At 35.4% G+C, this 18077-nt stretch overlaps 2 protein-coding genes across 2 annotated transcripts; both read right to left on the reverse strand.

Annotated features, from left to right (window-relative positions):
- Positions 1-57: 57 nt before the first annotated feature.
- Positions 58-10608, reverse strand: LOC145600221 (phytyl ester synthase 2, chloroplastic-like). The gene is made up of 14 exons (XM_081656125.1): positions 10120-10608; positions 8796-8847; positions 8630-8685; positions 8171-8329; positions 7362-7469; positions 6374-6480; positions 5559-5680; positions 5125-5275; positions 3769-3899; positions 2969-3335; positions 1282-1395; positions 880-962; positions 628-737; positions 58-490 (listed from the first exon to the last, which is right to left on the reverse strand). Exons 1-14 carry the CDS (start codon positions 10598-10600, stop codon positions 300-302), a joined length of 2232 nt encoding a protein of 743 aa, XP_081512251.1. The 5' UTR covers positions 10601-10608; the 3' UTR covers positions 58-299.
- Positions 10609-13929: 3321 nt separating this feature from the next.
- On the reverse strand, positions 13930-17845 carry LOC145601115 (putative serine/threonine-protein kinase PIX13). The gene is made up of 6 exons (XM_081657057.1): positions 17554-17845; positions 17023-17360; positions 15609-15744; positions 15396-15535; positions 14902-15025; positions 13930-14781 (listed from the first exon to the last, which is right to left on the reverse strand). Exons 1-6 carry the CDS (start codon positions 17633-17635, stop codon positions 14333-14335), a joined length of 1269 nt encoding a protein of 422 aa, XP_081513183.1. The 5' UTR covers positions 17636-17845; the 3' UTR covers positions 13930-14332.
- Positions 17846-18077: the final 232 nt, after the last annotated feature.

Genomic DNA, 18077 nt, shown 5'->3' on the forward strand with positions numbered 1-18077 from the left:
TATATATATATATATATATATATATATATTGTATGAAAATTATAATAGACCACAACCTTACTTAACAGTACTATATCTATATTCAAATATAGACAAGAACGAAAACTGATACAACAGTTATATAATGTTTTCATCATAAATTTCAGAACCAATATGAAGTTGAATCTTTTACTCTGTATTAAACAGACAAAGAATTGAGTCACCAATTGTTTGCCGGATTTTTCCGTTGTAGAGGTCCTATTTTGCTGTGTAGGAAGTATACATGATTACTGGACCATTTGTAATCATGTAAATACTAATTATAGCTCGAATGTAGGAGCATCATCCGCGGAACCATGAATGGTGTGGTACAATGTTCGGGCAGCAAGACTCCGGTAGGGATCTTTTTCCCTTTTCTCCTTTAAATATGAGATGCAACGCTCAACCTCCGACTTTGCTTGCAAATATACTTCATGAGCTTTCTCTCTGTCTCTCAAATCCTGTTTCATCCCTGTAGTACACAACAAAATTATATATCATTATAGAAAAGATAACTGACAAACTACTAAAAGATAAGTTGATTGGATGATGAATAGAGAAGTACTGGACATGAGATAGAATCTTCGCATAATCAAATCAGAAAGATACCTGCTGTGTCAATTGGTTTACCAAACAGGAAATAGAAACGGCCAGGAAGTTTTGGCAGAAGTCCTGGTAAATACGCAGGTTGGTTTGCAACTTCCCCTTCCATGTCAGTCCTACCATTAATTTTAACAAAGGTTAGCTCGTAGATGAGCAGTTTGAACGGGGCATGCATATCCTTCCATATTGCAAGCCCTTGTTGTTTGTTTAATGGCTCATATAATATTCTTGTCAAGTCAGAATTAGGACCAGAATTACCTTAACTGAATCTGAGTAGTTCGTTGCTCTATGGTTTCCCTGAGGTATGGAATCTTCATCTGATCTTCTGAGTCTAGGAGAATCTGGAGAAATGCAACCATCTTATATATTACACCGAACCCAAAGAACATTCATACATAAAGAATTCAAGCAATTTATGGATGAAAGTAGCGAGACAAGCAAGTTGTAAAGCTTAAATCAAGGTGTAAGAAAGTACATCTACAGGGAACCACGTCGTCGACAACTTGTATACCTCAGTAAGCCAAGGATCGTGTCGTATGAGTGTGTATGAATGAATTTGCATATAGATTCTTATAAGCTCATTGTTGTAGACTTGTAGTACAGAATGGACAAACTTGAAAGTTATAATGGACAAAGTATTACAAAGGAGCAGAAACTAACCTCACAAATGTCATCTTCTCCAACAGCCCCAAAAGGTATAATTTTTGCTCCAAATCTAGCAGCCATTCTCACAAATTCAGACCTTTCTGGCCAAAATAACTGATATCCCTCACCCTGCATTACTCAACATTTAATCAAATTCTAATTATAAATTGCCACGGAATGTCAACAGAATCATTCCAATGAATCATACAGAAGCAAGACTTGCATCTGCAACTTTAAATTACCAAATTCCAGGAACTACAATAAAGAGTGAAACTTGGCACTTTATAATTTATTACAAAGGTGTTTCTATTCCAAAAAAGAGAGGGGGTTTCAAACATGCAGCATATAATTCTATGTAAATCTGTATGTAATTAGCCCACATATCTACTTGAAAATCAATGTTTTAACTGATAGACATTTGCCAAGTCAATTAGCAGTCTTTGGAAACTAAAGTACAAGGCACATGATTATATAATCACTAATTCTTCTCTTTTTAACATTTTGCTTCTGGCATTTTTAATGCCATAAATTATAAATTAATTTTGAACTTTCAGATGTATATTTGTGTTGATGACTGTAGTAGTAAATAAACAAGCTTTGCAATAGTAGACTTCATTAACATATGTCACAGCCTAAGGTAGAATATTCTCCTGTTAAGGGGGAACTCATCTCAAGTGGAGCTTGTATTATCTATCAGTTTAAGACTGCTTATCAAAGCATATTAAATTACATGAGCAAAATCATCCAAAATTGCACTCTTACTTGCATACTGGATTTCATGGATCATCTAATAGTTGGCTCCTTTCAGATATCATATGTCTAGCTTAATTGGTTTTCTCTTAGGCAGTGCAATAAGGCATTGTATGTGCAGTATTCCTGGGTTGCAGAAAAGTTTTCTACAAGAAACCACTCAAAATCGATTAACATTATTGAGTTACTATTATCTTGGCTGATTTTCGTTATATTTAATAAGGAGCAATGTTAAGTTTTGGTCAATTAGGCAACTTCCATTCATAAGTCTACACAGGTGCAGTTAAGAATGCTTCAATGCATCTATTTTCTAAACTAGAAATGCTAAGATCAAGAATGAAGTCATAATACTACCTCTGTCAATTATTATGTGCACCAAAGGGGTATTATTTGTGAGACAAAATATTGACGGAGGTAGTATAACACATGAGATGTAAATAGATCAATAATGGGGTAGCTAGAAGAAGAGTAAACCTAGAATTTTTTTTCCCAATGTGGTGCAAATTTCTAGGCTCTGCATACCAGACCCCAACTGGGGGCTCTCCTATAGCATTTCAATATCACAGATGGTGCAGTAATCAGTTCCACTATTCTCCCTCAAAGTCCTTTCCAGTGGTCACTCCCCCTCTCCCAGCAGTGGCTTAAAAAAATACAGAATGTTGTAGATGCTCTCTAATGAATTAGCATTACACTATTAATATTACTCTTGGAGTCCTGGTCCTGCTTTTATAAAATTATTTTCTCCTAAGTTACTTGAATTACCTATGAATCCACTTTTTCCATTATAAAAGGTTCTCAATGCAGGTCTTTCTAAAAAGATCTCATTGCTACGTTACCCTAGTAATGGGGGAAAGCTACATACATTTGACATTCATCTTTAGTTTGAAGCCTTAACCTTCCACGAAAAAGAGCTTAACTCGAAAAACATGCAATATTCTAAATAAGACAGAACCTTTTTATGAAGAGCTTCACGCATTCCTCCTGGATACAGAAGAATGTGAGAACCTGAAGAAAGCAACTTGAAGAAGTTACTGGCTGTGACTGGAACTGCACCCATGATCCTATATGAATCGAACATAGATAAATCCAGGGCATCTTCTTGCAGCTTAGCAAAAGTCATAGGATGTGCAAGCCCCCTCATGAGGATATTTCTCTTTGCCATAAAATTTATTACTAGGGAATAAATCTCCAAACCCAGTATCATGTGATAGCCAACATATACAACAGGACCTTCACTAGGAATTCCTGCAAGGCCTCGCACAATATCACCATTCTCCAAAGTAGACAGCATCACCGGTCCAGTAGCAATTTCAAGCCATCTGTGATCAATGATGAATTGAAGATAATTATTTTCAAGATTCACACAGCATAAAACATCTAAACCATATTAATAGAGTTCCTCATCGTTCCTTCCCTATCAAAACATAAGGCAATTTAACCACTTATGTATACATTAATAAATCAGTTTAATTTTAGAAAACAAAAAAAGAATTGCTTTGATAATGTCAATTGACATAATACTCCGTATTACATTGATGGGATGGAATATACCACTAATTTACCGTTGAAATTGTAGAATGACTAGTATACGAAACAAAATGTTTTTGTTAAAATGTCGTATATCTTGTAATGAAGGGGCTATATGATTTATATAACATCGAAAGTTTTCTTTTCTCCCTTCTTGAACTTTTCCTCATCTGGTGTCTTTACTGCTGTTCATTTAGGTGATATATACTTAAATTGATTATGTACCTGAATGATTCAGCTGTTTTCTTAAATTCTGCTTCGGTGGGAGGCAAATAGTCAGAAACATAGTCATGGAATTTACCACGGCGATAGAGACTTGTACCCTTTATAATGGTCACTAAATCAACATCATCTTCCTGTGAAATACGGACATAATAAAAAATTGTGAAGACTAGAAGAGAAAATCAACAAGAAAGAAAAGGATCATGTAAAGACAAGTACATTAATTGCAAGATAGGGAAGTTAAAAGAAGAAGAGACTGAACATTTGGGGTCAGAGGCAAATTTAATACCGTGTGCACAAGACAAAGTGACAAAGGACATGAGTTTCTTCTATACTTTATAGTGAGTTAGTCACATTACCCACGCAATATAAGTGAAAAAGGTAAATGTTTTTTTAAAAAAGAAATAAATAAATAAATAAATCAAACAAACAAACAAAACAGATTACCTATATACTAAATCAATAACTTTTTACAAAGGGTGCAAAACAAATAACCAAATGTTCCTAATTCATAAGAGAGTCGCCAGGATTATCAGGTTAAAAGTACAAAGAAAACTTAATAACCTCTCATCTTGAAGAGACGAGGGCAAAGAATTTCTGACTTCCCTTGCCAGAAATAAAATAAAATACAATAAAACAAGACATAAACGATGGATTCCTTGCTTTTTCCAGGGAGGATGGAGGAGAACAGGGTGACAGATTACTGTCATCATACTGTGCACCTATGTGCGTAAATAATAGAGCTTACACCTTAGAATCTTAGATAGAGTGATATGAACATACATTTTTCCGAAAATGGATTTGCATACAGTGAATTTGCAATGTTTCGAAAATGAGCTTGCATAATTCAGAAACGTATCTTAATATCATACTACCTCCGTTTCTTTTTAGTTGACACGTATTCCTTTTTAGGAAGTTTCTTTTTAGTTGACACGTTTCCTTTTTGGGTAAATTTTTTACCTTGCATTTACAAGGTACCCCACTTGCTTTTTCATTCTCTATCACTCTCTCTCCTCTCCTTAATATATGTGCCTAAATCAAACGCGTCAACTAAATAGAAACGGAGGAAGTACATTTTACCAGGTAAGATAAGCACCTAATATAATAACTAATAAGTGATGGGATTAACAAGGTACTTTTACTCCTGGTGTCTTCAAAGTTCAAATGCATTTTTGTCTCTCTAAAATATTACTCAGATAACATTTCCTCCCCATGAAAATGCCATTGCAATACAAGTATATGTGTCACAACACTTACAAGTATTACATGAATATTTATATTAGGGATTAACTATGTCATACGAGCATCCAATTTTACATGGCGATCCTGAACTTTAAGAAAGGACAAAATTCAACTAACCAGGAAGAGAAAATGACCAGAATCATTGATTTTGCGGATCTCACACTTCGGCATTTTACCACTGTTCTTCAACACATGAATCTCTTGTTTTGGTAAAGCCCCTTTAATCCTTTCAGCTTCCTCCAAACTTGGCAGTACTGGATCCCTTCCACTAAGATAACATAAAAGCTAAAAATCAGAAAGGAAAGTGAAAAGTGGAGGATAGCCACCACGAGTCAGACCTTACCCTGACACAGAAAGGAGTGGTACTTGCAACCAGTTGCAAGAGTTCAATATATACTTGTATTTACCTAGTGCAGACACAAAATGACTTCTCTGAAAACAATTAAACTAGCATGCTTTTCTCAGGGTTTAAGCAAATCAGAACTGGTATTAGAGGAGATCTGTGTTTAAATATCAACAGATTAAGCTTATGAGACGAAAAGAATGACCACCTGGCAAGAATTAGAATCTGAGCTTTGACGGCATGTAAACGCGAATTGGCATATGAGCAAGCTGATTTCATCATCTGCAGCTTCCACAAAAGTGTGTCTCTAGGAAGGATATCAGCCAAGACCTGCAACCTTAATCATGAATGTCTTTTAAGTAGGTAATATGTGAATAAACAAACTGGGTCTCAACTGTTCAGACAAATACATCAATATAACTGTTGCATGTTCTGCAATTTAGATTGAGCACCAATACATTAATAATTAAAAGAAACATGTTCACTCTAAGAAACTTCCAGCCATGAACAATGAGCTCAACCAAGAACCCATTTCTTATTTAGTCGTCGGTTATAAAGAGACAAGAAAATAGCATTCTAATACCATACATGATTGGAACAAATTTTCTTAAGTAATTTGATATTTCAACAAAGTAAAGCCACATAATAAGCCATATATGTAGAGAATTGATATGTTCAGCAAAAAAGATTACAATAATATTTCACATAAAATAAGAAAGATGATATGATAATTGAGTAAAAGGGGTTTTAAATTTTTTTATTTCTCTCCCATAGTCCCCCCCAAATCCCAAAACAACATCCAATATCCCTGCAGTCCATGAAGTAAGAGAAAATCTTTCAGCAGACATGAAGTTATTGTTCTGTAATGTCTTTCCTTATAGTTTAATTTTGGCAACAAGCATGGAAGCTCAAAAGCCTAACAAGTAACAACACATTCAAAACTACACAAATCAATTTTCACAGTGACTCATAGATGTCAGACAATAAATGCAGTGGAGATTCATTAAAAGTATTGAGCCTTACAGAAAAGTATGATGACAGCTCACCAAGACCTTGAGAAAGTTGTTCCAATGTTGTTTGTTGTTCAATCCCTTTCCCCACACTAGATGAGATCAGATTAAAGGGCTCGCCTGAAAAATTGTCAAGAAATTGTCAGTTGCTTGATTTTTTATATATTTGCTCACCAGAATCTAATTAGACCAAATCTCGTAGTTGAAGCCCAATATGGAATAGCACGAAAAAGTCTCATTATTCAGAATATTCACTGAACTGTCTAAAATTAATGATGGGTGAGTACTGAGTAGTGACGAAGTTAGAAGCTCTATCATCAGGGAGCCACATTCTAAAGTTAACCATCAACAACTCAGTTGCTAAACTGTGTCCAGCTCGTTATATTTATGGAAGTCAAGCTCCCCTCTTAAGAACAAGACTATTAAACTGTTGAAAGCTTGCATTTTTTTTTAATTTTTTTTTCTGTATGTTCCATTTCATCAATCGAACTCATGTTCTTGTACATAGCAATTCTTTCATTGAATATCCAGTTTATTACATCCTCTGAGATAAAAAAATTAAAAAAAAAAGACTAAAATACCACATTTTATGTTTTGCTGATTTCTCAAAGTAAAGATTTTAATCAGGTAAAGGTCTACCCTACACTGCTGTTTCTTGAATATATGGAGCACAAATGTTTGACACCAGTCACAGCTGGTCAGCTGGACATTGACATTTCACCTTTATTGTCATTTCTGAGGTGTAGATCCATTAATTATGAGTCACTTAAAGCTCAACCCAATTACTCACATAAAATTATACAAATCTATTACGAAAGACTACAACACAATTTAGTCCGGATCCTGCAACTGCTTTATGAAGGAGGTGTCAGTGATCTTTTTACTTAATGAACAGATCAAGGAAGGAAATATTATCCAGTATTCAGTCTGTTTACAGACTACAGGCATAGAGATGAAGTAATACACATCAGAGAATGAAATAATAGAAAAGGGAACAATACCTGTCATTACGCTGAGGGTGTATGGTAAACTAATCAGAGAAAGCTCATTAGGGATGACTTCCAGTAGAGGTAACAGAGATTGCAGATGTGACTTGTTGTAACATGTAGCTGCAAGACCAAAATCAACAACATATAATGATATAATTACTAATACATGTAGGGTAACAGAATAAATATCAGAAAGCCAAATTCTAGTTCCTTTTCACAGTAGGCTTGGTGGAGTGGCCTGACAATAACCTCCTCTGTGATCAAAGCTTTATGTGAATTATGTCTAGACTTCTCCTGAAGTAAGTAGCCACCAGACAGATAGTATGATGGGTGTACATTAACCTAGCAGCACACTGAAAAGTGATGGTCGACTTAAAATGTTGAATTCAGTCTTTGTAAAGGTTTAAAAGACCCGGATTTTCAAAATTTTGTGAGGACATAACTAAATCAATATTTTAATCTCCTCAGAGATGATTCTAACAAAATATCCAGCTTGCATATTCTCCTTGAAAAAACTCATTGATCAAGGGTCTTAAAAGTCCTGCCATTTCACTTCAACATTAGAAAACATTTGCATGTGGCGGAACCAAACTTTCTGAATAGTCAAATAGATGAAATCATATGGGTAACACTTTAAACGTTGATTGAAAGATTCACAAAATGTGTCATATATAGCCAAAGGTTTAGCTGACAGTGGCATATTTTTTTAGAAACTTGAAATCACAAGATTGATGCTAGTTCAGCTCAAAAATTATTTAAATGGGAAATCATTGAGAGAAATCTACAAGCACAAGCGAGTTACTTAAAACAATAATTCTTACCGGGATTAGCCAAAATGAGTACAAGATCAATATCAGGATTTCGAGCTGCCACAGCTAATGCAAGACATCCTCCCATTGATTCTCCAACAAGATATATGGGTCTCCCAGGAGAACAACCATACTCTGATCTAACAGTTTCCTCTACCAGCATTATCAATTCTAAAATAGAGAGGATGATAATAGTAGTAAATAATAAATTCTATATGATCAAAGAAATTGGGGTTACTATAATACAAAATGGGACAGAGGAGGAATGGGCAAAAAGGAGAGTAGCATACATATAATGTGTTCAACATAAAAAATCTTTTACATTTGTATACAAGATGCATTTCCATATGTTGTTAATACTTGTACAAAACAGGATTACAGGCCACAAGGGAAAAAAAGGCAAAGGTTGATATACACCATGTGTATGTATATATAATTAATGTTGCAAAAGCGAAAGAGAAGGAGGTAGACCTTGAAATGGTGTTCGGTCCTTGACAGGTATGTGCAAGCACCATACATCAAAAATCCTTGACAAGGAAGACAATACCTCATTAGTTGACATCAAATGTTGACAAAAATGTGCAAGCACCATACATAAAAAAAATCCTTGACAGGTAATGGAGCATTTAATACTCACTTGCCTAGTTTTTGCTGTTGTAAAACAAGTCCACATCCAAGACCATCAAGTCCTGAAAATTATACTTGATCAATCCATGAGTTCAAAAGTTTAGGAAGAATAACGTAGGGAAAAATAGTAATGAAAGATTAAACATGACACATTGTCATATAGCTAGTTATATACTTATATAAGATGTGCAACCCTGTTTCATCCGTTTGGTGAACATTGTTTCGGCGAAAAATTAGAGGATTGAGGTGGTTTAGTTACTTTTGTGTTTGGTAGCAAATTGGATGATAGGTTGTTTCTTAATTTAAAAAGGCACTATCGAACTGTCGGATTTGTCTATGATTTCATGGTCCAATCTTAATGCCTCCAGCTTTCTATAATCTAGTGCACTTGCTCTACATAATCCTAACTCATTGATGGCAAATTTCAAGGTTTTTACAAAAATGTAGATCATTTTTTTATGTCGGAAAATTTGGAGCTTTTTCCACATTTCTACAACTTGGTATACCAACCCATGTAGCCGACATACCTTGCTTAAGTATATGAAAAAGTTATGCAGCCATTTTTTCATAAGGATTTTTTCTCTCCTTAAAATGTGTGTCCCTCTCGTTACTCCCTTAGTCCTTTCATTCCCTTATTACGATGAACCCACTTTTTGTGAGAGTTTTTTGGGTCAAATGTAGCCCCAAAAAATAAAATTACAGAGAAAGGTACTTCTCTTGCCTTATGGATTACATCCATTCCTATTTATTCATCTCTATATCTATATCTTTACTTCTGCTACACACTCACAAGTCACAAACCTAGCATGAACAATCAAAATCACCACATAAGCTAATAATACAAAACTTTCACATCAATGTCTCATTCATACTACCAAGCGAGTTTTGTCAAACATCTTCATACAAACAAATTATGCAATTCATATGTCAAATTCTCCTCTAAAAGATTCATTCAAAAGAACCTTTAGTAACAAGTAACGAAATCATAGTCCACTCTACTTTGTGTACTTTTCTTTTCAAAAAAAAAAAAAATGATGATTTATAAATATCCCACCTAGCCTAATCAATGAAACATTTGGTTCCCATAAATTCCCCGAATTTATACATGCCATCCCAACCGTTGCACCCCATTTTTTTTTAATTGCAAGATGTTTTTAAACCCGAATCTAAAAAGAAACAGAGACACGAAGTACTATTGCCACTTATTTTTAAACCCGACTCTAAAAATGTTGCATCTAAAAAGAAACGGAGACACGAAGTACTATTGCCACATGTTTTTAAACCCGACTCTTAAAATGTTGCATCGTATTTTAAACTCGAATTAAACTACATACCAGGCAAGTAGAGAAGAAGAGGAGAGCTGTCCATTCTCTTCCCACTCTCCAATGGCGAAAACCAACGAGGCGGACCACCGTCAGATCCGACGAATATCTTAGCCAATTCAAAGTAATCTCTCCAACTCCTCTTAACTTCCTGCTCTTCTTCCATCGCACCGGAAACTACGGCTTTTCCATTGATATGATTATCTTCCTGACTTACCGCCGCTCCTACCGTCGGCGTTGCGGTGGTTGTTGCGGCGGAAACCGACCATGAATTAAGCTTACGCTCGGCGTTGACCGCAACAACCGCCGCCGGTCGCCGCCGTGCTGAGGCGGTGCCGAAGAGAGTTAGTGGTGTCGATGATAATCCGGCGCCGGCGAGGGACGCTACGCCGGAAGCCGACATGGGGTTAAGGATGAGAGAGAAAGAGGAGAGAGAAGTAGGGAAGTCAATGTAGTAGTCAATTTGAACTTTGAAGTGTGTGTCTTTATACATAAACCATTGTCTAATTTGGGTAATTGGGTCAATTTATAATTGAAATTGGAATTATTGGTTTACACAATGAGTACAATTATTGACAATTTTGTTTGGGTGGATTAATTTATGTACTTACACGATACACGACTACTGTACTATATTTTGTTAATAATAGTGTTTTGCTTTTGATTTAACCATGGAAATTGGAAAATGATGGGACTTCTTTTGCGTATGACGGTATGAGGTATGACAATTGACAAGGAACAACTCATATAAGTTGAAGTATTAATAGTAAATCAAACATTAATGATACTCCGTAGTGCTTAACTAGATTAATGCATGATGCATAAATTTAACCAATTAAATACTACCTTCGTTTCTTTTTAGTTGACACGTATTCCTTTTTAGGAAGTTTCTTTTTAGTTGATACGTTTCATTTTTGGGTAAATTTTTTACCTTGCATTTACAAGCTACCCACTTGTTTTTTCATTCTCTATCACTCTCTCTCCTCTACTTAATATATGTGCCTAAATCAAACGCGTCAACTAAATAGAAACAGAGGAAGTATTGTTTTTGAAAGCAATACGTAACCTACTACAATGATAATACTCGTATTTGATGTAACTTAAATCAATGGTACGAAAGAAATAGAGAAGAAAACAAACCATAGTAGAAGATGAGAATAAATAGAGATGAAAATATTTAGCTCAATAGTCAAAGCTATTTTTGGGGAAAGAGAATTTTTGGGAAAAGAGAAAACAGTAAAATCAGTTTACTTGTCCGAACTCAATTCAAATTAATCTCAATAAAAGCATCATCGTGAAACATCAGCTTTTGATTAGGTGGAATTTTGAGATGATTATATATAGTGTGTCATGTAGAATTATAGGTATTAAGCTATAGCGCCCAATGAGTTTAATACATTTGTTATAAGTATTATGACCATGCAAATTTAATCGTTTTCCATTGTGTGTCGAGTGTCGTGTAACAGCCGAGGGCATTTAGCCCTTTAGAACACAAGTCCACATCACAGATTCACAGCTTTGTGTTAATAATTGAAAGTTTGGAACCAATAATGCATGAAATGAGGCATCAAGACAACAATCTACTTAATTAAGTAATTAAGATTTAAGACTAGAACATGCACGATCATAAAGGGAGTCCATATATCACGAGACAACTACAATATACTAAAGCAAAAGTGTATAATTGTGGATATGGTACTAGCTAGAATGGTTGTTATCAGATCAACTCATACCTGCTGTTTCTATTAGTTTCGAGAATGTTATAGGAATGTGTGCTGGTCGCCGACCTTGCCGTGGTTGGTTTCTAACACTTCCCTCACTTCTGTTCACAAGTCACAACAGTATGTACACTTAAGTATTTGAAACCTGTTACTGGTTCTACTCCCTTTATCCCGAAATATGTCATGTACACAATTTTCAAATGTCCGGATAAATGTCTCATTTTCTACTTTACTTAATTCTGGAGCAGCGTGGAAAGAGGTTGGGACAACGTGATAAAAAGTAGAAAAACATTTTAGCAGTGAGTACCTCAGCTTCACTTCTAAATTTGTTTATGCTTCAATTGCATCTTTGATGAAAGATATCTTTGTGAAATCATGGTAATCTGCAAATAGCTGCAATATTTGAACTCCAAATTGATCAAAAATTACATTCAAATGAGCTTATTATAGTACTGTATCATTTACTAAGACCAAGATCATCAACAAATAGAAAGAAATGCACTTAACACTAAGTAAATTAGTTAGCCCTTTGGACTCGCTTCAAAGAAACCATCTGCGCCCACAACCCCGAAAGGAACGATTTTGGCTCCAAATCTTGCTGCCATCCAAACAAATTCAGGCTGTTCTATCCAGAAGAGCCTGTAAAATTCACCATTTCACCCTACCACCATTAGTCCATTACCAGCTTCATCACTCTGTATGTGTTGCGGTGTTGTTTCTTGTGTACATATATACTATTCAAGTACTTTGTTCGTGAAAGAGAATAATAAATACTCCTTTCACGTAAAATATTTTTAATGTCATATAAGTATTTTAATTTGAAAGAAAAAAGTTGACAGCAACTAAGCTTGGAAGTTCACATATAATGAGTAATAGTTTAGAATGTTTGGAAAAATGGTGACCTATTACATAATGAGTTATTTTCACTGACCATCAGATTTTGTAAATGCCTCTACTTCGTTGAATTAGATGAAAAAAGAATTATCAAAGTATCAAACTATATACATAGTTATGCAACAATTTTATGGTGCTGCCTTACAAGTCCTAGCCTGGGGCCGTCAATATCTGCATATATACACTGCAGAAAATAAGACTAACAGACAGACAGTCATGCTTACAAAAAAAATCAAAAGTAGAAGAAGAAGAATTAGAAGTAAATGACAAAGAGAACTAGAGAAGCAACCAAGAAGATAAAGGAGCAGGGGTAGGGGCTTGGGCTTTGGGTAGGAATCGTTAGTTTCACAGGGGAGAGCTTTTGGACTTGGACTGCAGTCCAACGGGAAAAATCATCTCGGTCCCCCACTCGAACCCAGACCATCAATTGTATCAAAGTATGTCAAGTTGGTGCATGTATAACTTGAGACTTTTACTTATTCTGCAGGCACTCCTCACTTGGTGATGTTCAACTTGTGCTTGATCATCTTCGGATGGCAAATCTGGCAATTCCCCTCCTTTCGATTTCAATCTAACCCGACTATGTCTTTCAATTCCATAAGCAAACCGGCACTGCCAGTCTTTCAATACACATGACCCAGTCGCAGTTGCTGTAGACTAGCTACTGCAGGGTAAATCATCTAACATTACAGATTTACAGGTGCCCTGTAAAATAAGTTGGATAACGCGCATGATCTAGTCGCTGTCGTAGTCACAGTGGTCCACATTTTCTTGGATACAGTGTACAGGTGGATCCTCCTATGATAAAGCGATCAAACTAATAGAATTGATCATAATCATTGGAATTCATTGCCAACTACACAAATTACTGCCACTGGTACCGGTATTTCATTAAAGACAACGATCTGTTGTTAGGGAGAATGACTGGATGAATACATCAATCAATAAGACCTTAATAATTGCATATAATCTCACCTAACCATCGCAACGTAATTAATCTGGTTGCGTTGGCTACCTTTCATGCTCTTTTGAAACGACACGGCAGTTTATAATATCCTTATCAGGGTGATCACAGTTGGTTACACAGCCTATAATTCAAGACTTTTGGAAGAAAACTTGTCTCAATCATGCTTGTTGTGATTAACTTTAAAGTTGCCACTTTGTCATGCTATTTTATATGCAAACAAAACGCTCACAACTAATCCTCTCATTTATGTACATACACACTTACATTCACCAAGAGGTTAACTTACATTCACCAAGAGGTTACCGTGAATTATGATAGCCATAGTGATGACCGTGAATAATAATCACGTTATCCATATGAAAATCACTGGATATACAAAATGAAGCTGAATTAGACTAGGAAATCTAAATAAGATGAACTACAAGCAATCAATTAATATGGCTTGAAGATAAGCAAGGCGCGTAGCTTTTATCTCATAAATTAGCCCCTTATTCATTAACCAAACAATTTACAACATAATTTGACAACATCAACAACAAAAATAGCTTGACACGGTAAACAAATCGCTCATTAACAAAAGAACCCATCATGTATTTCAGGAATTTCATGAGCAAACCTCTGTCTTAGATTGTATTTTGCAGTTTTACCGCTCCTTCGGTGACTGAGATCCCATCTTTGTCCTTGGGTCATGGTGTCGTGGATGGTAAGGAGAACGTCGAGAATTATCAGATTTGTTACCGTTAGATGGAGATTTTTCTCCAGCTCGTCCTCTGTTTTCTTTGACCTTGATGGCTTCAACTTTTTGTAGCACTTCCACTGCCTCCTTCATGCTAGGGCGAGTTCTATGATCAGTGCGGAGACATTTTAAAGTGTGTTGAGCCAACTCAAATGCTGCCTTGAGCGAATATTGACCCTCAAGGCGTGAATCCATGACGATTCTCAGCTTTTTTTTGTTGGAGAGATAAGGCCCCATCCATTCTACAAGATTTTGCTGCCCTTTTGGTCGGTTCAAATCAACTGCTCGCAGCCCAGTTAACATCTCAAGCAGCACAACTCCAAATCCATATATATCACTATTCACATACAAGTGACCTGAGGAACATTGGGTACACAAACTTCAGCAAAATGTGCTTAGCCTTAATCTATCTATCATCAATTCATTATTTCAAAGTTATAAAATCTGCCATGTGTAGAAACACAAAGAAATATCACCTGTTGCAACATACTCTGGAGCAGCATACCCATAGGTGCCCATGACTCTGGTTGTCACATGCGAGTTTCCAACAGATGGCCCCAGTTTAGCTAAACCGAAATCTGATATCTTTGCATCATAATTCTGCAAAATGAATGAACATTACAAGCAATTTCCTGACAACCATAACAATTTAGTAATAACAGTGCAGCTTAAATTTATCCTTGTCAAATACAAGTATATTAACATAAATACATCATTTGTGTGCAGAGATAAGTGGCATATTGTCAAATAAAATAATCCAAATTCTCACATCAGTAGAAGAGATTTAAGATGATTTCTGAAAAAAAAAGTTACACAGCCTAAGTAATGAGGTTATAGCTATACGTTGCTTCCTTTAATTCTCATTGTCTTACTACTTAGTACTTACTAGTAGTTACTACAGAGCATTTAAACATTTTACCACAGTAGCCAAGCTATTATAAAGAAAATAGTATATAATCGTCCACAATACCACATCAAGAAGTATATTTGAAGCTTTGAAATCTCTATATATCACTTTATTTTCTGAATTATGCAGAAAGGCTAGGCCACGAGCTACTCCCAAAGCTATGCTCATCCGCCTGTTCCAGCTGAGTGGTTCGGTGGTATTCCCTATAAATTAAAAGAGAGTTAGCTTTTTCTTTGAAAGCATGGCATTGTCGACAATCAATCTCTTTAAACTTACTTCTGAATAGATGATTTTCCAAGCTTCCTTTCGGCAAGTATTCATACACAAGAAGCAATTCCTTATCCTCCCAACAATATCCCAACAATTTAACCAGGTTGGGGTGGGACAGCCTTCCCAAGAAATTCACCTCTGACTGCAGTTTTTAGCAGAAGCAGCAAGTAAGACACGACCTCAATGGGAAGATTTTCCTGTCAGATAAATTAACTATAAACAAAACCCGATGCATTATGATGATGGATGTCCTACTGATCATCTATTCATCAGCTGGATACATGCACAGAATTTTACCCCTTATATGTAACTATGGAATTCTCTTTTTCATTTTATTAAAACCAAACTGACAAAAAAAAAAAAAAAAAAAAAAAAAAAGGGTAGCATATGAGCAATTTAATGGTTGATTTGAAGCCCTTATACCTGCACTAATAAACTCAAGACATTGGCATCCTGCTTAACCATCTTGGTTCATTCAGTACTTCAAAAGAACAGTACAGTTATTAGCTGCTACAGTATTAAGAAATGGTCACTAATATCTTTTTACATGACTTCCAACATATACATGCGTAATTAGGCAGTAACTATCAGCACTGTAGCAATTCGATTTGTTGAAAATGTCAAATATAAATTCTGATCAGTATTTATAATAGCCTAACTTTTACGATAATGATACCAAGTTTTTGTTCAACTACTGAAGACTAACAAATCAAATTTCAGTCGTCGAGACTAAGAAATGCTGATAAAAAAAAGATATAAAACCACAACTTGAGAAATTAGACCTTAGCAACATCATGCATAAAGAACCAAAGTCACAAAAGAAGGGGGGGACAACACCAACTGCCTCCCCATTAACCTACCAACTATCCAAGAGGTAAGTAACTTCTTTCCTATTTGATGCAAAAGTCCTAACTACAACTTTTACTCTTTACCTCTTAAAGTTTTTACAATTAAACAAATGCTAGTTATACACAATCAATATATCAGATACTATACATTTAAAATTTAACACATAGAAGCATCATCACAAAAAGAACCTAATTAAAAGTCAGTCCTAGGTTCTACTATTCGCCCTCAACGACAACGCTTACTGGTTCCCAACAGTAGCATCTAGAACTCCTAGTGACTGAATGGTAATCATAGTTAGCCAGGCAGCCCCAACAGTAGCATCTAGAACTCCTGGTGACTGAATGGTAATCATAGTTAGCCAGGCAGCCAGCCCAACATAAGAGGCTAAAAGCAGAAACAATAAGCATCAGGACATTCGCTAAACATTAATAACATCACTCGACATGTGATTTTGTCATGCATTCCTAAACTAATATTACGTTCATTTTACGAAACATATCCAATGCTTATAGTTAGCAACCACGTAAATCAAAACCGAAAATTGTAGGATGAAATGAAATGAATTGATTACCTGCCATTCTTCAAAACCCTGCATACTCTCAGAATTCAACTTCTTAATAGCCACAGCATGTTTCAACCCACTTTTAGAAGTCACACTACCCTTCTCATCAATCCAACCCTTGTAAACCCTCCCAAACCCTCCTTCACCCAAAAGTGTTTCAGGCTTAAAATTCTTAGTAGCATTCTTTAATTCTGCAAAACTGAAAATCCTTAAATTGGGTTTTTCCAACAATTCTCCACTGGGTGATGTTTCCCCAATACTAAGCTGATCTCCAAAGGAAAATCCACTATATCCTGAACTACTGCTTTCTGAATACCCTTTTCCTGATGCATTTCTACCTGAAATTCCTGTAAATATCAAAAATCAAAATCACATTTATTTTAATGCAAAATTGAGGGATTAACTTCATATAAACAACAAATTTAAGACCAAAGTTTCAGAAACTAAAAATATCAACAAATTGTAAACACCCACTAAAAAAGATGAAAACTTTTTGTATTTAAAATGAAGAATTGCAAAAGAAAGAGAAAAAGGGAGTACCTGAAGAAGTATTAGGAGTGAGAATTTCAGGGAGTAAATCTGGGGTGGTGGATCTTCCAAAGCAACCCATCAAATTACCCATTTTAATATCTGGGTTTTTTTACTTGAGAATATTGGTTTACATTTGAATTTGTTCTTCAACCCAGTTCTGCAATGGTAGTAGCTGTCACGGAGGAGAGAGAAAGAGAGGAAGAGAGGGAAAATTGAGAGAAAATGTGTTGAAAATTCTTCCTCTTTCTTCTCCTTTTCTCAGGTAATAACAGTATTGCTGTGTAGTTTGTCCAATTCTGAGAATTTGTAGTTAAAATACTCTTCCTGTTTTGTATTTTTGGTCAACTTTAATTTTTGTATTAGGTGTATTTTTTGAAGGAGAATTTTTTTTTTTTTTTTTTTTTTTTTGAAGGAGAATTTAATTTAGCATAATTGTCCTTATCAACTCCTTAAAAAACAAAAGCATTTGATTGCAAGTTGCAAGTAATTCAAAGACTGCATTTGAAAATCTATACTATATTATTGCACATCAT

The sequence above is a fragment of the Chenopodium album genome, chromosome 21, assembly GCF_948465745.1.
Source record: "Chenopodium album chromosome 21, dcCheAlbu1.1, whole genome shotgun sequence".
NCBI classification, from domain to species: Eukaryota; Viridiplantae; Streptophyta; class Magnoliopsida; order Caryophyllales; family Amaranthaceae; genus Chenopodium; species Chenopodium album.